Genomic DNA, 23,781 nt, shown 5'->3' with positions numbered 1-23,781 from the left:
ACCAAGAGGCCAGTTAGCCACCAGAAAGTGTGTTTTGGTGAGCTGTTCAGATTCTGGCCTCTGGTTACCTATAGCCATACATTGTGCACTTACATTTATTGCTGACCTTTGCCATTAAGCCTTAACTCCAGTTGCATTATGTCAGTTTTCCTGCACTGTGTAAAAGTACTAGAGTCATTCATATATCCTCTTTTTATCATTTTCAGACAGCGAGATTGATGAATTAGAAGGCCCGACTGTGCACTACAAACCAGAAGCAATTGAAACGCTGTGTCAGCTCACTAAATTCAATAAGCGAGAACTGCAACTTATGTACAGAGGCTTTAAGCAGGTAAGAAATTGCAAGCTTCCATTTTCCAACTAATAGTAATTTCATTTGGTGCTGTTTATTTGTATGCATTATACATACTTGTGAACAGTATGGTGTTAAGAGAACTCGTTGGTTTGGCTTTCACTGCTTCAGGTTGTTTTGTTTGTTGATCTCTGTATGTTTTTCATGCTGCTTCGTAACGGTGTCTTACTCTTTCATGCCATGCACTGATATCTCGGGAACATTTTGCACATACAAATTGAAGCATAATGCCCATCCTAGAGTAAAGTAGCATTAAATCTTTTTCTTCAACTTTATTATTCTGAATTCAGTGACCATTTAATGCAAGAGTCACTTAATATTTCCAGTGAAGTAGATGCAAAAAAATATTGCACACCACTTTGTGCTTCTGGTAGAATGCACCTCAATTTATAGTGTGTATTGGGGCCAATTCAGGTGCCTAGCACATTGCTCAGCTGCTATGACAGCTACCCTGCAGTAGTTGTATAGGTGCAACAGTACAGTAATATCATCTACTTAATTAAATATAACGGCACACAGCCCAAGCACTATTCCACACTAAGGAAAATTATAACAGCTTGTTCACCTTTATATCTGGCTATTGGAGTGCATTCGTACAAAAAAAGAAAGAAGATGTCAGTTGAGTAAAAAAAATCAATTTAAAAAAAAGCAATTGGTTTCCTCAACTACCCATAATTGAACACTTGCTCTAGGATATTAAAAACACTAGCCATGGGCTTTGTGTTAGGTTTCTCACTTAAATCAGCATTTAGAAGTGGCAAAATGAGCATATCAAAAATGATACGTTCGACTTCGTGGAGATAACCATTTAAAAATTGTATTACTTCAGTATGGGCTCATTCCTAAATTAATTCTATTTAATTATAACTTGAGTTGGTCGCACTTGGATTGCTCAGGAAGCAGTTATACTGCAGCTCTCTTGAGTTTCGTTGTGTTAAGCATTTGCTCACTTTTCAGACTCCCTAATTCTGGTTGCTCATTTAGCGAAAAAATGGTGGAGGCATGTCTTGAAAATTCAATTCACTTGTGACCCAGGATACACTCTATATTTCTCCAGAAAATTTTGCCTTTTTGCCCCGCTTCTTCTAGCCCTGCGTAGTCAGTGGGCTAAACTAGCTTTACGCACACTACTGTGTGCAGTTTAGTTGCTCAGAAGACAGTCCTCGAGAAGCACAAACTCCTAGCCTGTAAGATGAGATGGTATAGATGGTATGTGGTGCATTTTTTACAGCATGGGCCACTTGCAACACAATATAATTTATGTGAACTACGTACATTATAGATTGTACACTACAGCTGAGCAATGAAAGTGAGCAGGTGACGTACGAGCACTGGTACGTCACCTGTTAAATTTATTTCCCGTGTTGCCTCTTGCCAAGACTATGTAAGCATTTCAGATGCCAGCTAATTATCTCGTTTGAGCACTTAGTCTTAGCCTGGCTCATTTCTTGCATGTTCATTATTATTTAAAAACATTCGCAGAATAGATTCAAAATACAGCTTTCTTTCGGTGGCTTTCACACAGTAATGACTTCACACTTGAGCCCTGAAAAGTATTTTAGGCCAGGAAACTTAAAGGACTATTTAACATGCATTTTTCTTAATAACAAACACTGCAGCAGTGCTTTCAAGAATCTGCCTGATGTCAATCTTTGTTAAAAAAGAAGGGCCAGTACATGACCACACATTGGCACTGCAAGCAGTGATTTACATGTCTATCTTCCAGCACTTTTTTCTGTAGCACTTCATGCAGCCTAACAGAAGTTGCAGCACGCTTCTAATCGAAATCGTGGGAAGATGTTTGCAGCATCGCTTTAAAAATCATTACTTTCATTGGTTGCTTGTGAGTGAGGTGTCGCCTTGGAATGTACACTTGTATTTGCAGCACCTCGAGTGGATAACTTATTGGCTGGTTGAGCTGGACTCCTTTAGTTGCCATGACTAGTCACTGTTAGCTTGTACTGTTACTGTCACTGTTAGCAGGGGCCATGAACAGGGAGAGCAAGCAACTAAATAAAGTGGCAGAGGAAGTGAATAAAGTGTATAGGCCAAATTAGTCTGCCTAAAAGCTGCCTCAGCTGGATTAGATCAATGTGAAAATCAAAAGAAGCATACACTTATTCTGAATCATCCTTCTGCTAGCAGAAGACTGGAACTTCTAACATGCCAGGAATTGGGAAAGGAGAAACTTGAAATGGGGGGGGGGTGTCAGAAAGCAACATTTGAATCTTCATATAAGTCCTCTAATACAAAACTGTGTGATCAATTCTTGCAGGAGGAGATTCCTTAAGTAGTGTCATTGCATAATAAAGGCATCTTGAAAGTTAATAAGCAGTGTTGCAGGGTCAGACTTCATTTGTTCCTTCGCTTAATCAAAACAACCTAATGCTCTTGTGTCGGATAGACGGGATGGCCAGAGTAGAATTACTTTCATATTAGTCTAATTTCTTTCACTGGCAATAGCATACTGTAGATGTAAACAACAAAGAAAAATTGCAAAGTCCTGCATAACAAAAAGCCAAGAACATACTGAAACTGCATGAAACATGCCAAGTGCCTAAAAAGTTAAACAGATTGAGGCCTTCAAGGTACTAATTCAAGGTACTAAATCAGCACTGCATAGGCCATCATTAGGAAAACAACTTTACATTGGATATGGCTTAAAGCACCTAATTTATCTTTTAAACGCTGTGACTGGTGTAACTTTTTACCATTTTAGCACATTTTTTTTTAACGAGTATTGGAAGATTAAACAAAATGTTACTTAAATTTGCCTGTAAATTAGACCTTTTTCTTTTGACTATGACAAATATGATTGCAAGCAATGCAACATTAATTATTAGTAAGCATGTCTATGTTTACTGTGTATTAAAGTAAACAAAATAACTGCTTTTGCTATCCAGGGCTTACGCTGACTCTGTTGACGCTATATTTTTGCTGCATACTGTTTGCAGGAATGTCCATCTGGGATGGTTAAAGAGGAGACGTTCAAGATAATCTACTCACAGTTCTTCCCAAGAGGTGCAGATGCTAGTCAGTATGCTCATTTCGTCTTCAATACCTTTGACCAGGACCACACTGGGGCAATAACGTTCACGGTAAGAGTTGTGATCTACATCTTGCTAATTTTACGTTACACTGCAGTACACTTGTTGCTCCTACATTTTGTGGGTAAGCTTTGTTCATGTGCAACTTACACTTGCTATAGATCAGCATCTCCTGTAGCTTTGTGCAGGATGTTCTTTGTTAAAGTGCTGCACAAATTATCTTTAAAGAGCAATTGCAGTCTTTGTCTTTCACACTAATAAGGAATAATCTTAATGAATAATAATGAATAATATTTGAATAAATAATGAATATGTATCTTAAGTGCATACACTATATGTAGTGAAATTCTCATCATTAATGGTTTCATAAGGCAGACATAGAAACATGGATAAGAGGACAGAAAAGGCCAATACAAATGGTATTCATTTAATTCCTTTCCATTCCCCTTGTGTATGTGTTTCCAGGCCTGCCTTTTCAAACCATGAATCCTTACTAACTGGCTCAGCTCTTTGTCATTCTAACTCCCAGCCATTCATTGGGAGTTTACTCACGCAGTGTGTTTGTTCATGTTGTTTATTTGCATGCTGTGGCTTTCAGCATGAACTTTGTCAGCTTGTAGTCGTTTTATATCTGTCTGTCTATATTCAAGGAGATTATTGTTAGTCAGAACCATGACGCAAGAAATGGCATTTTGATTGTGATGTGAGATAGGTTGATTTTCCAGAGATAAGTGATGAAGAGTTGCTGCAAAGTAAATCAGCTTGGAAAAGTGCCGTGTGCCACACCTGGAAGTATTAGCCAGCGCCGCTCTGGCCAAAGTGGCGCTGCCTAACACTTCCAGGGCTAATCTTCGCACACATGCACAAATACGTACACAAGAAAGTGGATGGGAGGATGGCTACTGCAGTAGCTGAATTATTAAAGCACTGCATTTCCCTTTACGTTATTATTTCCGCATTTCAAATCAACATAACATTTTCCCTAGCGTGACCCAATGGTCCAAAATAAAGTTTTTCCATCCATCCATCCATCCATTCTCCGACTTCATTGTCTGTGTTTTGTATGGTTGTAACTAGCTGACATTCATAGGTAGTGCAAGAAATCATTTATAATGTCACTGTAACTAAATAACAGATGTGATAAGTGCATCATAATTCTATCTGAAAACGTACATGGGAATCCATGTGTTCGAGAATTCGTATTAAATGAACATGCCTCATCAGTTGTTGGGCATAAAGCATTTTCATGCCGCATATTGCTGAGTAAATGTTCTAGGAAAAATTGTTTTCAGGCACCAGGTTGGAATTTCAACAGCACAGTTACACTCACTGTTACACCACACAGTACTAATCTGAACATTGCTTCAATTTTTATTGAATAACCTATTTTCGAGCTGTACAGCTGACAAATAAAATAGTTATGCTAGTCATCTTTCATTCTAGCTTAGTGACTAGTTGGCACTTTCTTCCATGCATACATCCTCAAGGTGTGATTCATGTGTTCTAGTATTAGGTCAGAGCGCTTCATGTGTCCTGTGTCCTGTGCACCTTCTTGCATCCGTGTCTATCCGCGCTAAAACAATTACACTATGAATAATCAACTAACCCAAATCCAACCTGACACATCAAACAAGGTTTATTTATATCTTTCAGTATGTGTATGTAAATGCCAGTTGCAAGTGAGTCTGGTCCATCTAGAAATCTTACAAAATGACAAGTGAAAGTTCATAACAGTTTGTGTGATAAGGATGTCATTGCTGATGTATATACTGCAATACATTTCATGAGGAATACAAGGGAAAATTCAACCAGCTGAACAGCTTGTAAATGACAGGAAGTTACATGAGACACCATCACAGTTTGCATGATCATAACTTTGACAGTAATGAAACAAATGAAGTACCTGCAGCTGTAGATGCATAAAGATTATGTCAGAACTCATTTCATGGTGACTGTTGATAGTAATGCGATTAGCATTTGAGCAATGTAGCGACACGCTGTATTTCTGAAGTCAAGTTTCTTTAACATCTGTAGTTCTAATTCTGAGACTTCCGTTGCTTTGGTTATATGTCACCTAATCCGGTATCCTTCCATAGTTGCTATGGCTCTCGCTTGCCATTGTAACACTTGCTCATAGCGGCATGACGACAACTGTATGATGCTGACGCACTAACGACTATGGAATGACAATTAGGGATGACATCAATGGAACGACAAAGGCAGTATGATGACAATGTGATGACCATTCTTTATATTATGACGTTGGTATAATGACAACAGCTTGACGATGGTGGTATGACGAAGCTGGAATGATGACGATGGCATGGCAAGAATTGCTTGGCTGATGCATGATAGCGACTGTCTGAAGACGATGCCATGAAGACAATGGCATGACAACGGCGGCATAATCATGATTGAATGATAACAGCATAGTTACGATAGAATGATGAAGGATTGAGGTCAATGGAACAATGAAGGCAGTATGAGGACAACGGCAGGACGACAATGGGATGACGTTGCTGAAGGGATGACAAGTGTAAAACTATCGCGTGAAGACAATGGTATGATGACGATTGTGTGATGACGACGGCATGACAAGAGTTGGATGACGACGATAGAACGATCGCGACGACATCACAACCACGGTATGACACCGAATACATGACGACAATGGCATGACAACGGTATGAGGACAATTGGATGACGACGACTGCATGACAACGACAACTGTATCACGCAGCCTTTATGATGACAATAGCCTGACCACAATGGGTTGACGTCAACGGCATGTCGAAAGACAGGTGACAAAGGTGTAAATGACAACGATGGAAGGACCATGACGGCATCACGAGCACATACCTAGTGATCGAAGCTATTAGACAACTTGGCCCACTGTGTTGGTGTAGAAGGCATGACGAGAGTCGGATGACAGAGTCGGATGACAAAGCTGGAATGACGACGATGGAACGACCATGACGGCATCATGACCATGAGCTAGTGGCCTAGTGGCCCAAGCTGGTAGACAACTTGGGCCAATGTGTCGGCGTAAGAGGCTAGATGGATAGATAGGATAGGTAGATAAGCTCAAAACGCCTGAAGTAGGCAAAGAATGCTAATTGCTTTAAAAAGTTTCATTGGTTATATACAAGTCTAAGATTCAAAATTTCTTTTGATAGCACTGCGCACCACACTAGGGGTGCAATGAGGTTGAACTCTTTCATGGCAACACAAAATTTGTCATTCCCTAAAGTGACATGCTAACCGTGCAGTCAGCCTAAATATAAGGCATTCTTAGTCAAAACACCATTAATTATCACACAGAAAAATTAGGCGCTCCATATACTCCCCAAGTAACCAGTCCCTCTATGCAGAATAATCCTTCACTCTGAAGAAAGGATTCATGATTTGCTAAGGCTGAGTTTGCTTAACTGCTCAACATGTCATTTTTTATACGCCGAGTTTGGTACTGTACTTCAAAATGCTTATTGAAGAACAGGAAACTTAATGCAAAACTCATAGTAGCGTTTTTGGCATGCTGAAGTGAAGTTTAAGGCGGGGATAGCTCAGCAAACTTATTAAATGATTAAATAATTACTGTATTAAAGGGGCCCTGAACCACCCCTTGGGCTTGGTGAAATAACATAGTCCGCGGGTAGCATACGCTGTTGTGAACATCTCAGCCAAGTTCTACTGTCGTACGCGGTTTGTGGAGCTCACAAGCGAAGCGCAAAGTCACCGTTCTCTCAGACACTCTCGTTTCAAAAACCCCATGATACTCACTCTTTTCTGTATGCTTTGTTATGCAATAAAGCACACTCCAATACCCGGCTGCTATTGGTCGCGGAGGTCAGCTACACCGCGGCCGCCGCGAGGTGCCGCCACGAGTCCACTGGCTAAGCACACTGCGGCTCGCTGAGGACAACTGCGTTTGGCTTACGTTTACCGCTTCATAGGCACCATAATCAGAAGTCAGGGCGTCTACGTTAACATCCAAAATGAAATTTGAACTGCGCTCCAAGGTGACATCTCGGAGGCGGAGCGTTGGGGCCCCACCCCACTCCGCCGTAGCCTTCACAGTGCAGGGCATTGAAGGAGGTAGGGGAGCACAACGGAGGCCATGTTTGATTGCCGATAACTCCGCTTCTGCTGAATGCATTGAAGTACTTTTTGCGGCAAAGTGATTCTGAAATAGCCTATTTTCACTTCAAATGTCTTTCTCTACTTCGATAAAAAGTGGTTCAGGGCCCCTTTGAGTAATCTACAAAGATTCCATGCTGTTCGTTCAAATGACGAAAATCCTCTGCCGCCTACAAAGACGCCGAAAAGACCATCTTAACAATCTAATGACAACACGCTGTTGTGAACATTTCAGCCCCGAACAAAGCTTTAAACCCAAGAAACCGCCACCTAAACAAGACCTGTCGACCTGGCGTAACATCATTGGGACAACGTGACACAGCCATGATCTGATGCCGCGACGTAACAGTAATGCAAGACGAGAACCACCGAGCTCGGCGTGCTTCCCGACAGCCTCGCAGTCACCGCTTTTGTGAATAAAGAAGCCAACTATTCCGTCATGAGTGTACTCGTCGCCGTGCAGTTGAAGACAGTTAAGACTGCATGGCAGGCCCTCAAATCCAGACATCTGGAGCACACCTGGAATCCGACTAGAATCTGCACGGCAAGAATTACCATTCATGACCGGACTTACCCTGCGACCTTTGTATTCCTCCTACAGTGCTCGCGGGACGAAATTCTCGACATGGAATCTACAAAGATTCCACAGCTACCTTGGTTCTCCGCAAGAAAAGTAGAAAGTTACCTATCAAGAAAGGGGTCAGGCAAGGAGACACAATCTCTCCAATGCTATTCACTGCATGCTTCGAAGAAGTATTCAAGCCATTAGACTGGGAGGCTTAGAAGTGAGGATCAACGGCGAATATCTCAGCAACATTCGGTTTGCAGATGACATTGTCCTGTTCAGTAACAATGGGGACGAATTACAACAAATGATTAAGGACCTTAACCGAGAAAGTGTAAGAGATGAATATGCAGAAGACAAAGATAATGCTCAATAGCCTGGCAAGGGAACAAGAATTAAGGATCGCTAGTCAGCCTCTAGAGTCTGTAAAGGAGTACGTTTATCTATGTGAATTACTCACAGGGGACCCTGATCACGAGAAGGAAATTTACAGAAGAATAAAATTGGGTTGGAGTGCATATGGCAGGCATTGCCAAATCCTGACTGGTAGCTTACCACTATCGTTGAAAAGAAAAGTGTACAATCATTGCATTCTATCGGTGCTAAGATATGGGCCAGAAACTTGGAGGTTAACAAAGAAGCTCGAGAACAAGTTAAGGACCGCACAAAGAGCGATGGAACGAAAAATGTTAGGCTTAATGTTAAGAGACAGGAAGAGAGCGGTGTGGATCAGAGAGCAAACTGGCATAGCCGATATTCTAATGGACATTAAGAGAAAAAAGTGGACCTGGGCAGTCCATGTAATGCGTCGGAAAAGAAGGGAAGCGCAGTCGAGGACGGCAGAAAACTAGGTGGGGTGATGAAATTAGGAAATTTGCAGGTGGAAATTGGAATCATCTAGCACAAGACAGGGGTAAATGGAGATCGCAGGGAGAGGCCTTTGTCCTGCAGTGAACGTAAAAATAGGCTGATGTTGATATTAAGTAAGTTATCACTCTAATAACATTTCATTGTTTTTGGTATGAATGTACTCTCCATGGCCAGAAATAAAGGTGAACATGCTGTTTTCATTTTCTTATGTTTGGAATAATGCTTGGGCTTTGTGGAGCTAACTACGTGTACTTGAGGCAACCAGTAAAGTGCCACCACTTGTGTGTGCCTGTCCCCATGCAGGCCTCAATTATAACAATTTCATATATTTTGTGGCAATTGAATATTTGTAAAGGCTAAAATCACATGGTTTAATAATGTACAAATCCAAAGACAGAGAGTTCTAGATTGATATTTGAAATCTCAAATATTTGCGTGCAGCTTCATTTTAGCAGTATATTAATTCATTTACAAGACACGTACAGCTATGGACTTCTTAGCACCAGGACATGTGCAGTGCTTGTTTCATTAAATATGTGTGCATGTGCAAAGCTTTACGTCAAGTGAAATGTGGCTGATGAATTTAATTATGGGATATTACAAATATCTAGGTCAGCCGCCTGAACTGCAAGTTTGTAGGCACTTTTCATGTACACTATGTGTAGATCACTGAATATTTTTTAAAGGGCCCCTTGCCAGGCCCCATTGCAAATTTTCCTTATACACTGGAAGTTGTAAAACACCATCTGAGGAGTGTTTTACTGAAATGATTTTTCAAATTGGTTCATTGTTGGAAGAGATGGAAGAAATTTACTTTCCTGTTACCATGCCACAAGGAGGCAAGTGGTAATGTGAACGTACACGCTCTCGTCCTTTCCCTCAACTAGCTTCTGCAAGTGGTCTTCCTTCCCGGCCTTCTGCCATACCCGAGCTGAAGGTCCATGTCATGTTCACACGTCAAGCACCCCCCCCCCCTTTTTTTTTCCCTCTTCCTCTTTTGTTGCTCAGCGCATTTACAGCGGCGGCATTGCACCTTCTGCATTGGATGATTAATCGAAGTCACGTGTTATGGTGTGACATAGCTGGCAATGCATTTTACATCACAGCATTTGTGCATGTGACCTTGGCTCTCTGGCTCGGAGCACGCGGAGTTTTTCAATTCAATTCAATTCAACTTTATTCAACATCTCTAAGATGTTTGGACCACGGACAAAAAGCCTGAAAAGGCTTGACTGGGTCCGTGCACCAGGGCATGGCATACAGTGGTATAAGTCCCATACATGTACACAAGAAAATCAATATGCAGAAAACGCAAAAAACTTCAAAAAACTGTACAAGAATGCAAACACTGGGCAAATATGTGCATCCAGAAATTCCATAAATATATACAAAAACATTGCGAGAAATTCACTGAATCAGAAATGGAATAAATCGAGAAACACAATTCGTGTTTCAACAAAAAGTTAAAACATTGGAGAGTTATACGTATAAGCTTCGAAGCTCATTAAAAGAGATCATTTCTACATCTGTGCCATTTTTGGCCAACTCATTTAACAAGTTAGGTAAAGTGTACCTTAGCATTTGCTTACCATAGGTCGTGCGGCATTTGTCAACTTTCCATGTTTCAGGATAGCGTGTGCGGTATGTAGGGGAATTTTTTGTCAACCTCGCCAGTGATTTCAGAAGGTAATTTTTCTTATTTGTTTCCAGCTTATGTTGCCGAAGTAGTCTGAAATTATACATACATTGTACGTTAACAATTTTAAACTTTTTGAACATGTGATCTGTGTGACTTGAGTAAGGAGCTCTAAAAACTAGGCGTATTGCACGCTTCTGAAGTGAAAGAAGTTTCTTTATATTTTCTTTTGTTGTTGTTCCCCAAACTAGTGTACCGTAGTTTAGCGTGGAAGAAAATAGATCATTGTACAGAGTATTGTTAACCGAAAGAGGGAACGTAGAGCAATGTCGACGCATGAGACCAATTACTTTGGACGGCTTTTTCGACAGGTAATTAATGAGAGCATCCCAGGACAAATTATTTGAGCAAATTATGCCAAGCGTTTTAAAACTTTCTACAACTTCTATTTTGAAATCGCTTAGCAATAGTCGGGGGAATTCGCAGAATTTGTTTCCTGGGTGAAACAAAACGGCCTTATTTTTTCTAATGTTTAGATTTAATTCATTATTTGTAGCCCATAAGTGAATGCGACGAAGTGTTTAGTTTGCGCGAAAAGACAGGCACGCGACATCTGAGCTGGCAAAAAATAGGCTAGTATCGTCAGCGTATAATATATGCTTGGCCGCATGATCAATGTTAACAATATCGTTAATGTAAAGAACAAAAAGGACCTAAAAGGTTTCCCTGTGGAACACCTAAATTAACTGGCTTTACTGAAGAAAAGTGACCATTAATCGTGACAAACTGTTGCCTCGAAAGGGAGGGCACGCAACATTTGGTTTGAAATTTCAGCTGTTTTCATGGCGTGCAATGCTGCAATACTTGGCAGACATGATTGTCAGCGTTGATGTATATGCTGCACTTGTCTGTGTAAAATGGCCAAATGTGGTGAGTGAATAGCTGGTCACATGTGGCAAGGACCTGCAAAACAGCATAATTTCTTGTACACCTTTGCAGGTAAAAAATAAACCTTGCTATTGCATTGTTTATAATGAGGTGATGAACTTTTGGAATAATTTTTCTTTTGTATACTGCATGTTTGAAAAAATAATTAATTATTTTGTTTTGTTTTATCATTCACAGGACTTTGTTATTGGACTGTCCGTGCTTTCCCGGGGTTCACTCCAAGAGAAACTCCGGTGGACATTCAACCTCTACGACATCAATGGCGATGGCTACATCACCAAAGATGAGCTTGCTCGGATTGTTAAGGCTGTTTACGACCTCATGGGAAAGGCTGTGGAACCCATGGTGGAAGAAAACACAACAAGGGAACACGTTGAAAGGGTGTTTCAGGTAAACCACTGCTGGACATCTTGCTACCATGCTTGCAACGGAAAGCAGTGCTGTTGAACATGTGCAAAAAAAAGCAATTACTAGAAACACATGCCCAGCTATCATTGTCTTAAGTTTGTGTGCATTGTTTAAGACTTCAAGACCACAAATTTCAATATTTAAAGCCAAGTGGAGACTGAGATTCATAAACACAGTAACATTATGCCGACCTTCACAAACATGGTGAAGTGTGGATCAGAACAACTGTTGCAGTGTAATTCAGCAGTGCTTGAGGAAGACCTCTTGGGGACTCATGAGCATCTTGCTCTTTTTCACTGTTGAGAATGTTGATCCGCCAATAGCCACACGCACATTTCCATGGCCGTTGGTTATGTTGGTTCAAGGCTGTAGGGACGAACAGTTACGAAACTATCAATCACAGTTCCTCACATATGTACAGCTGGTTGGCTGAATTTATAAGAAATTAGTGGAAACTCATTCACCTTTATGTGCATGTCGTCGTGGTTCTGCTCTGGCATCAGAGATGTGTGGTGACAGGGACCATGACTGCCTCTACTCTTTTCATGTATTCTTCACAGAGGAAGCTCTCAAAGCTTCATATTTACATTTGGTGACTAGATAGGCAGTTAATTTATCATTCGGGTTTTAGCCATATCAGTTATTAGTGCTTATAAGCAGTACTGAGTTCAATTCCTTCCTTTCTATGCCATAGGAAATCTGTGAATTTCACTAATGATTTTTGTTTAAATGCCGTGAAATGTCGATCTTGGTGTTTCTCTATGTTCAGTGGCAACCACTGTACATATTGAAGACTACCCTCCGAGTTTTCATCACATTTTTAGTTTTCTTGCATTTGGAGTAGCTTTGATAAAGAGATGTCTGCTGCACCAAATGTGGCTGTTCTTGCCCATCGTTATCCTCAAAATGAAGGAAAAAGAATGCAGATTGAGTCAACTAATTTTCAGCACTTCTTTACTGAGACCACAAACTTTGGCATATTTATTTATTTATTCAAGTACCCTGAAAGCCCCATGGGCATTTCACAGGTGGACCCAACAATGAATTAAACAGGCTAACATAACTTCTTAGCATACACAAATTAAAAAAAAAAAAGGAAGTGCATACAACAGCGAGTAATCTCATATTGTAAAAGGAATTGCAGTTTGTCAGAAGATGATGAAAAATTGTGAAAGTAATACTAATACACAGCAGTTTATAATTTTAGAAAGCACTTCAGACAGTTCACAAATGCGTTGTGATCAGTGTCGACTGGCAGCACATTCCATTGATAGATAGCGAGGAAAGCAGATTACTACAGGCAATAACTTGGGAATTAGCATTTTTTTGCTATTCTCACTGATAGCAAGCTTACATATCACTTGTGTTCCCTGTCTTTTGGTTTTGTTTGTTAGGGTTTCAACAGCTTAGGCACAAGCTATTATGCTGTATTCAAGGTTAGGTGTCTGCATTGACACACATAGTGATTTTATCTTTTACTATGCCAGCTTAGCCTCCATGAATTAGTGATAATCTATGGCAAGGAATCTTTTTTTTTTAAGAATTTTAAGTCAAGATTTGAGTGAAACAGGCATCATCATATGATTGCAGGGTACTTTAAAAGGACACTAAGTGCAAATACAGTAAAACCTTATTCACGTATTTTGTAAAAAAAGCGCGAGAAAGAAGCATACTATTTGGGAAGATGTACGATCCAAAGTCACTAAAACATTTTGCAGACCCAACTGTAATTGACATCTACGTAATGCAAAGGGATGCACCAATCGTTGCAACACAAGACACCGACGGGCATCGAGCTGGTGGGGCTCGAGCATCCTGAGATGCACTTTGCTGTTTTTCCATCCGATAAACGACGGCGATGGGAAACTGTAATGAAATCGAGCTGATGGGTACTGCAGGAATACAATGCCGCCAGAGCGAAGCATGACGCTCACGTCGCCTGACTTGCGGCTGCCAGGAATGGCAGCCGCAGCGTGTTTGGGTTATTGGCTATTAAAATTGCTTGCTGTACACCTCCAACAGCACTGCATGCTGTGACACAAATAGGTGAAGATTCTTATCGCAACAGAGTTGGCGGGGATATCTGTTAAGGCGACGTGTGATGACCCGCAAGATTCGCTGGCACTGGAAGGGGACGCCGTGTTCGTACCGGCATTTTCACGTGACAAGGACGGGCACCAACCGCTCTCGATTGCACGTGCCTCGCGCCTTTCTTGTTTACATGGGATCTAAGGGCTGGAAAACGTATTGTACAATCGCAGTTTGGAGATGCACTGAACGTTGGTGCTGAAAAATCATGTTTTCGGGGAACGTATTAACCATTAAAAAAGAAGCGTAACTGTATTGGGTAATTTTTTTGTGCTGTCGATCACGAACTTCGCTGGGAAATCGTACGAAACGGGATCATGTCAACGAGGTTCTACTGTATTAAGTCAAGCTTAAGTAATAGATTAATGCTAGAAAACGTCTAAGGCGTCAATATTATAGAGAACAGAGCTTTAGTAAGGAGAAGTTGCGGTAAATGAAGACACAATTTGCGACTTTACCAGGAAATTTTAGTGCAATTAAACCTTGATTTAATTAACTTCAATATAATAAAATTCTTCATATAATAGAGTATATAACTTTTTATAACTTCTGGTCCATATAACACCATGTATGTATAACTTCAATATAATGAAGTGTGTTTATACACAATTTCAGTATAACGAAATTTCACTGCTGCTGCGAAGGAACACCGAGACAATAAATGGAAACTTCCGCAGACGCAGATGTTGAAATGGTTGAATTACAAACTGCTGCCTGCAAGCACACCTCTCAAATCACACACTGTGCAACTGCCGAAGTGGAGTCACGTTCTATATAAAGTTCATGTGCGATAAGATCCTGTCACGCGCTTTGTGCTTTGGGTGCAACTGAAAGTGTGTAAGGGTGAGTCGAGAAGGATGCTGGCTTGTTGAGCTGATGAGCGCCATCTTCCTGCTCGAGCAAGGGGAAAGGGGGGGAGGGAAGCGAGCTCGCGGGGGGTGGGGCAGGTTGACGCGCATCTCCTTTTTTAGCGCTGCGGTGGCTGCGCATGGCGGTCAGCGCGGCGGAGTACATACACAGCCTGCGCGCCCTGTTTTCTGTTTTAGAGGCAATCTCCCGCATGTGCCGAGTGTGGCCGTGCCGAGACCATGTGACACCATGTGCGCTGTCTTCCCGTGTGTTTAGTACTGTAAATTGCATAATCTTGAATTTTGGAGACACATTGAAGCGAGAGGCAGATGAAACCCCGCTTCCGCTGTTTTTCATGATAGCGTTGTCCCACTGCGGGTGACACTATCAGTCGCAGGGGGGGGGAGTGGATGCAAGAGCATGGCTGGCTTCGCTTCGTACCACTGATGTGAAGATATCGTCAACACAGCCTGAAACCGCATCTTTCGTCGCCGACTCTCAAATTAAACAAAATGAATTTTTTTCTCATTCACATTTGCTTTTTCTGATTGCCCAATAATGAAAAAAATCTTGCTGCCCCTTCTGTGTAAGAAAAATCTATTGACGACTGTACTTCTTTGCATAAGAAATCGAATTTCTATATAACGAAGCAAATTGCTGATTTTACTGACTTACCGATTACCTTAGCGATAATGCGTGCTGGTTTTGCTGGCTCGCAAAGCTCATACTGACTGCAAGCAACAGAAAATACCACGTCCATGTGGTGCTGCATTTTGACTTGGCATTGTCCGGGCTTGGTTTCTGGCCGCGTTTTCGTGTTTTACCGCAAAAAAACAAAAAAAAACGTAGCACTGGCTCTTAGGTGCCATTTTACTCACCAGTGGCAGTAAAGGGCAGTGATGACATATGCAGTGATGACGTATGCAGCATCACACTGCCTTACTCGTGGCGGGCAAATTCAATTACACTACAGAAATACGGCCTCTTCAGTCGCATTTTTCTCTAGAACTAAGTCTTGTCTTGGTATGAAACAAGCACTACGAGGTTTCTGGAATGGCATTTCAGCAGTCCATCTTCACTTAATATTTGCCTTAAGCGTTCCTTTAAGAATTGGTTAGGAAGGGAGGGAACTGGCTCTGGCAGTGAAGTTATTCAAAAATAATGTTATATTTTTTGCTCATTATGGCTTTGAATGAAAGAAGAAGCTTGAATGCTATTTTGACAGCACTGAACTACAGTGTAGACCGCTTATAACGTAAGTCGCCGGAGTCGCGAATATCTGCACTATAAGCGGTACCGCACTATAACCAAAACAACGATTTTCAAGCCCTGTACATATGCAAAACATGTAGACCAAGCATGTAGACACGCTTTGTACTATCATGCACACATCACGATTACGTTTTCTCCAGTCAGCTGGCGAAAACATAATCGCGATGTAGCCGGTGCTCTTCAAGCTCGACAGCTTTGCACCGAGTAAAAACAAAACTACTGTTCGCCGCAACCGCTGCGGAGAAAACCGCGGCCGCTGTCGACACGATCGTGGATGACGACTACGCAGTTACGAAAGCCCGCGGCCAACCCGGTGTTATGCGCGGCGGTAAACGCAAGAATACAGGCTTTAAAGACGCAAATAGGCTCGAAGCGTTCCGGCGTTGCTGTCATTCACGTACGATTTCAACTGATGGCTGTGGCGATGCGGACTTCACTGCTTCGTTTCGGTTGGACGCTAGCGCCGTTCTTGCTCTTTTGCGCCGCACATTTGCAGCGCTCCTCACGCACCGAGCTCCGAAAGTAGTCCGAATTAACCGATGTGCGGCCAAATAAGTCCGAATTAACGAGAGTTTAATTGCATTGAATAATGCATACGCCCTCCCGCAGCACGCACCTTGTTGAGAAGCGTGCTCGCTGCCGCCCTTGTCGGCGAGATTTTCCCGCGGAAGCTGCGTTATAACCGGTATTTCGTCTCACACGGCTGCACTGTAAGCGGTATGCGTATACATGGAGTGCTATGGGAAAATTAACGGGAGTTTGAAAAGACCGTACTATATCCGGTCCTGCACTATAAGCAGTTACGTTATAAGTGGTCTATACTGTATAATAGCGGGTAGTTGCTGTTGTAAGTACTCGCTAAAAAGTTATGAAAAGTGCAACTGATTCTTGGGTAGAATTCGTGTGCTACTATATCCATCAAACGTCGAGTAAGTGTACCTAGAACTACTATTCCGTCACCCTGATAAAGTCAGTCACCCCAAGCCGAAACAGACTCTCTTGAACCGGCAAAGCCCGTCATGCATAATGAAAGTAGTCAAATCGGAAATATTGGGCAGAATTCTATTTAGTGGCAAGCAGAGGTCAAATCCAGCTTGGAAAATTGCTTGGCACCAGCTAAGCTATGCAGCAGCTTTCTGTGGAAGTGAAATGCTGTCGACAATTATGGCTTTGTTGGTTTCTCTCAAATTAGCACACATTCATATTGATCCATCCTTTTTCCAAATGACAACTATTTGTGGAACCGACTCAGTGGCGTCAACATGCTGAATGATATCTTGTGCTTCAAGTTTCTCTAATTCAATTGACACTTGCTCGTCGATGGTAAACGGCACACTTCGGAGGTTGTTGACAACGGGCTGAACGGACATACAAACTTTGACTTTATGAATGAATCCCTTGGCAAGCCCTAATTGTTTGGTGAACAGAGTGCTCATACTCCGAATGTAGCTAAGGTGGCAGTAGAGATGTGCTAGTTGTCAATGTGAGTCACTGAAGGGATGTACCTTCAATGTTTTCATTGCTTCAACATAAATAATGCAAGCACTTCTGTCTTGGAATACAGCAGACGTGATGAAGCATCCGTAAACTCTTATTCTTGACTTGGAGTAGTCGAATAGTGGTACCAAGGTAGATTTCAGAGGGCTAGTGTTTGTGAAGAACTGATGATATAGTGTTTCTGCCAAGATAGTAACAGATGATTCCGTATCAACATGGAAAGAGATAGCTTGACCTTCTGCAAAGACGAATGGTTCAATGCCATTTTTTACATCTCTTGACAAGACAAATTAAAAAAATATATATTTGTGAACTAGAGTCATTGTTGTCGTCAACCTGTCACACTTTGCCGGTATTTGCTGACGACTTACACACAATATCCAAGTGCTTAATCTTGCCATATCGACAACATTTGTGACCAGCGCCTTGCATGCAGTGCTATTTGCAAGATGATCAGTTGCTCCGCCATGGTGGCACACTCAAAGTTTCGTGACACCTTGTATATGATGCTTGTACAATTTTCACTTGTCACAACGTGCATGTTCATCTGTAAGTTCTGATGATCCGGTTGGGCGCTTCACGCTTTTTTAACATGATGAACTGAGGCATCCTCGCAAATTCCTTTAGCTTGACTCATGGCTTGTTTGTACTGGCTTGCAATAGCGGTAGCCTGTGAGAGAGTCAGTGAAGTGCCTTCGAAAAGTAATTGCTCATGTAAATGATGATTTGTGGTATTCAAGACAGGCTGGTCACATAGGATTTCGTCAGTAAGGCTTCCATAGGTGCAGTCACGAAGTGTTCATAGAGCACTGATGTATTCTTCGACCGTCTCGCCTGTATGTTGAGCACGACGAATTAACCGCTGAAATGCCTCAGTGATGTTGATTGAGCATTTGTAATGGGCGGACAGCAGGGAAATTGCAGTGTTGTACGCATTGCACAACGAAGTGGCATCATCTACGCTTTAAGGGCCGGAATGAACACTGCAAGTAGTAATGGTAGCAGCGCCTGACTGCAAGTGCACTGGCTGCAGCGTAGACAAAATTCACTGCCCCTCCATGCTGAGACAGGTGCGCAGAATCACCTTGCGGCAAACAGGCGAAAGCTGAGATGTGCCGGAGGCCACCATGTGCACCTCAAAGGCCTGCTTCCCCAGGTCCCATGGAACGGCAGGATGACCAGGCGAAGGCAGGAAACGAGGCCGTGGTTGTAACATTAGGAAACTCATTGTGTTGAACTAGCAGGGGATTTGCCAGGAACCTTGCATGGATTAGACGAATCCTCATCACCAAAATACATTATTTAGCAGTTCACCAAGTAACAACATGGACAGGCATGCCAATGAATATCATCCTCTTTAATGTCTGCTCCTGCCCTTGCTTACTTGTGGGCAGCCTGTCCACACTACTCCGTCTTTTTCACTATTACAGTTACTGTATATTTTATGTATGGCAGCATGAACAGTAAGTATTGACAAATAGACTGGCGTAGCATGTAGCATTTTTCTTATGTGCAAACAAAACAAGTAATACACATAGCTGCAAGGTGCTCTGCTGGCAGGTGACAACACGAGTCCACTCATGTTGACTGTTTCTAGCTGTGCCTTTGTGTACACTTGACAGCAGTCATTTATGCAGTACTGATAAGGTAAATGTGATGCTGAATGCCATATTTTACAAGATACATGGCAGCAGGTGAGTTTGGTGCAAGATTTGTGCGAGGCTAGGTTGGGGACATTTTTCTTGCATTTATGCGTGTGATATAAAAAACACAGAAGCTTCAGGACAGAAGGAAGTGGAACTCATGCTACAAGAAGATTACAATAATGTCGCACGTGTTTTGTGCAATTGCAGTTGACTTGCATTGATTCAAACTCCTAGCCGCTACAGAATTTCGTTTGAATTGTAAGAACTTGGGGTGATCCATATTTTAATAAAATATAATACAAAAGCGAATTGTCGCTCACTACATTAACAACTATGCACAGCCAGTCTTTAAATGTACCATATTTATTTTAATACAGGGCGACATTTTTTTCCCTTAAAATTCTTAGCTTCAAAGTCACCAACCACCTTATATGCAAGGCAGATAGGTTCAGTTACTGTTCTAATATGACAGCAGTGCTATGTTTCTGGCGATCCAGTTTTTAGATCGCAGCACAAATTGTAGCGACTAATAAACTTGAGCAGGTGAGGAAGTATTTGCCATCACGCCAATATGAAGAGTGTGATCGCTGTCATCAATGACACCTCAAGAGAACAAAGGGCGGCCTCGATGGCTGGTAGAAAGCAGTTGTGGAACATGCCAGAAAGTAATGTTTACCACGATGGGATTATGTTATAATTTTTTTTCTATGTTCTATTAGAATGAACTAAACTGTTGGAGTCAGTTGCAGTGGCCAACCTATTTTTCTGACTTCGAATATACAGAAATGCTCAATTATTCAAACACCATTGCAGTGGCGCCACTAGCGCCCATATATTTAATATTAACGGTGAATGAAATTTCAGATATACCTTAAAGCACACCGTTAGATCTTTTGGACTATGCTTGCATGACGATGTGAAAACTCGAGCATCGTTACGGACAGAAAGAGTGAGATTTTATTGACCCTTTTCGCGGCGCTCCCGTGGGCGCTCCCATGTTTGATCACGTGGTGACGCGTCCATCGCTTGCCTCAGCCGCCTCCGTTGCCTCCGCGTTTACAATGCGAGCGCGTGACGCCGGTGCGGCGCAGCAAACCTCCGTTTCGATGCATATCGTAGACGGTGACTGTGTGCATGACACGAAGCTTTGGCCACAGCTTTAGAGGACATGTAAGTGCTTTCAGAGCTCATTACGCCTTGTACAAATGGCGCGAGCCACGTATGCGGTGCTTGTACTAAAAGCGTGGCTAGAAATGTATTCCAAGCTCTCCAAACTTTCCACTTATGAATTAAATCGGGATCAGCGTGCTTTGCCTTCTTTATTTGGCAAACGTTTTGAACCAGCGGCTTGTCATATTTCTCACTTAGTAAAGTTCCTCGGTGCGGCTTGTATCTGATTGTTTATTTTCAGCGTAATCACTCGCGGGTGTGCTCTGCTGCGATAAATTTGTTCTTGCTGCGCACGAAGCTTGGAGTTTAAATGTTCTGTACTTTGTGGTAGCTCGTAGCAAAGACGTATTATCGCTAGTCCCTTGCTTACTCTGTGGAGCGTCACGAAACATTCAGCTTCCAACATTTGTGTCTTGTCGGTGTAGTCGCCGTCACTCATGCTTCGGCACGTTGATTCAAGTGTGCGCCTATTCACTCACACGTTGGCGATAGGGTGGGCGTAAGTTTTCGTGCGAGTAAGGGTGGATGTGTGTAGATAACGTGCGGGAAACTTACTATGCCAGTAAGTGGCACCACTTCATTTTGTAACGAGCGGTACTCACTCCCAAGTGCCGACGTTCCGGAGTTGAACTCCTTTCTTTGGAGGTCAGCTATACAGCGCAGGCGGATGAATTATATTTTTTTTTATCCTTGAGGAAAGCTGTGCATCGCGAAGGGCGGCAACACAGGCACCCCTTATGTAGCAGCGGCGACACAGGTTGATTCCATTCATTAATATGTGAATCACTATTTTTGCTGCAAACTACCGCACACGTCTTCCCTTTATCGTTACACATTTTGCAGTATGAATTGGGCACAGTGCATTAGCGCACACCCAGTTGCATTTTCGACAGCTGATCGTACAGTAGCAGGGCAGAAGCAGTAATGGTTTCGTATTCGTGCGCATTTGCTGAGGCAACGTATGGCGCACGGCCGAAAGCGCCATCTCGTTCCTCTAGAGCAAACTGCTCCGCGAAAAGGGTCAATAGTTACTACAATGCCAGCACCTCCTTGAAACCGAAATAGCTGAAGTACGCCACTCTTCTAGCATTGTAATATTTTCCACCGTAAAGACATGACAACAGAAGAGACTAGACCAAGCGCTCTCTGTTCTGTTGTCATGTATGTGTGCTAGAAAATAATACTGTGTCAAACCAACTTGCCCAACAGCACATTCTTACTCTCCTGGCCTAGTTTATAACCTTGTCAGTTAAGCAGCTGCCAGCCAAGCCAAAGAGACAAGCCAAACCAAGCTGCAAAGCTAGGGCTGGCGAGCCTGCTCATTTACGTGTACATTGTGCGCGTCTTGCACCTCCAATGGTTTAAGGGATACTAAAGAGAAAAATGAGTTGAGCTGCATTAGTAAATTATGCTTCTCCAATACCATACAAGCCACTCTTACCATGAGAGAACGCTAAGCAAAAAAAAAATCAAAACGATAGACTGGTGGCGATGCTGCCTTGAAGAGATTGCTGTGACATATGGATTTTGATCATGTCTGCTCGGGCCTAGTTAATTATTTATCATTAAAGATGGACTGTGTTGTATTCTAAAGGGGCCAAACGCTGGACTTAAGTTTCGAGAATTTTTATTGCATCAGGATGGCCCAATTATGATAAAATACCTTAAAATCAGTGATGTCACACTGGCATACCAGCGCTGGGGTATCAGTGCAAAATTTTAAAAAATGGAACTCTAACTTTATTTTCTCTTCTAATAATCAGTCTATTACCATAAAATTAAGAAAAATTTGTTTTGAAAGTATACTTAATTAGTCTAAACAAATTTTGTGGTTCTCTTTGGTGTCCCATGATAAGTAGTGACACAATCTATGGCAACTTTGCTGTCTTCTGTCATGAATTTTTGTCACTGAGAATCATCAGCCAGCTACACGCACACTCTCTGTCTGTCCTGACATGGGCCGTGATGATGTGAGAAAAGTTCCACCGAATGAAAGTTGCAAACCCAGAGTCAGTTGGCTAGCAGAAAGTGGGTACCTCTGTTCTATAGTTGCAAGGGGATGCTGATTTGGTGCAAACTATGTGACCATACTTTCCCCGATCTTAGCAACAGCATGACAATAGCCAAAATACATACTGATGTTGTCGCATGTAAATATGTGTGTACAGCATTACATTCACAAGCCTTCCTGGCCACTTGCGGAATAAAGACACTTCTTTTTCCTGGTAAATCTGTCTTTTTTTTTTTTTTCGAACTCCAAATTATTTAGACTTTCAGGCAATCTCCTGAGTTGCCTTATGTTAGTGCACATACTTTTATTTTTCTTTAGTCTCCAGCTGCATCGTCACCTTATAGTTGGATATAAACGGTATATAAAAATCGTATAAGAATGTTTGGCTGACCACGTTGTTTCTATGTCCATATCCTCGTTGCTGTGCCACAATTCCTGGTCTAGAAAAATGTCCGGCAGAAACCATCTCACGATGAATGTCGACAATAAAGCAATTAGCATTGAAGCAACGTCGCGACACAACGTATTGCCAGCGCCGAAACCTGTATGCAGCCAGCCGCCTCTCTCACGCTTCCTACTGCACGTGCTGCGCCGTCTAGTGGTGCTGCCATGAGAAATGCATGTGGCACAGGTTCAATTCCACCGAGCACCGTAGAAATCTTGGGGATCATTTTTGTTATTGTAGAGCATCGCATACCCAGTGGCACACACCTAGTTACCCAAGTTGGCTTCAAAGAGGTTCATTGAAGAGTGGCACACAGGTACACAGTGCCACATACCCCAGTAACCCAAGTTTCGTCCGACAGTTGATTCCGAACCTTGTTAACCCAGCACAGCACCCCTGTGCACTCGCGACCATGGACTACTCGTGACACAGGTTGGCGGGAAAGCGGTTAGAGACATAAATAGATAGACAGTCAGCCGCTGAAATTGGCTTGAAGTACCCCAAGAATGCGAATCGCATTAAAACAGATACCAACTAGCCCAAAAATGGGTTTTATAAAGTAAGAAATATGGGCATTCTACCCGCCACATTGAAGGCGACCAGGCCAGTTGTGCCATTTCATTGTGGTTATATATACATTATAATTTTTTTAGTAATTTGGCAAATATGAATCGATGAGCACAGTTAAAACACTACACAATTTAATTTTCATTTCACAAATGACAGTAATGCTTAGCTGGCTACAATTGTGGTCAGCCCCGAGTACCAATGGGGGGGACTTCTCTTACGGTGAATCAGCGTAAATAATGAGATGAAAAAAATGCTGCATCTTGCCAAGTA

General features: G+C 42.2%; 1 protein-coding gene across 2 annotated transcripts in view; it reads left to right on the top strand.

The window, feature by feature from the left end:
* The window catches only part of LOC119461567 (Kv channel-interacting protein 4), a 499,898-nt gene that overhangs the window by 469,596 nt on the left and 6,521 nt on the right, over positions 1-23,781 (top strand). For both annotated transcript variants that reach the window (XM_037722925.2, XM_049667069.1), the window contains 3 exons: positions 207-331; positions 3,307-3,450; positions 11,733-11,945. In XM_037722925.2, the coding sequence (XP_037578853.1) occupies positions 207-331; positions 3,307-3,450; positions 11,733-11,945 (482 nt within the window). The remainder of the gene's footprint in view (positions 1-206; positions 332-3,306; positions 3,451-11,732; positions 11,946-23,781) is intronic.

This window comes from Dermacentor silvarum, chromosome 1 (genome assembly GCF_013339745.2).
Source record: "Dermacentor silvarum isolate Dsil-2018 chromosome 1, BIME_Dsil_1.4, whole genome shotgun sequence".
NCBI lineage: Eukaryota > Metazoa > Arthropoda > Arachnida > Ixodida > Ixodidae > Dermacentor > Dermacentor silvarum.
The sequence above is the reverse complement of the archived record's forward strand: the minus strand, read 5'-3'. Positions and strand labels throughout refer to the sequence as shown.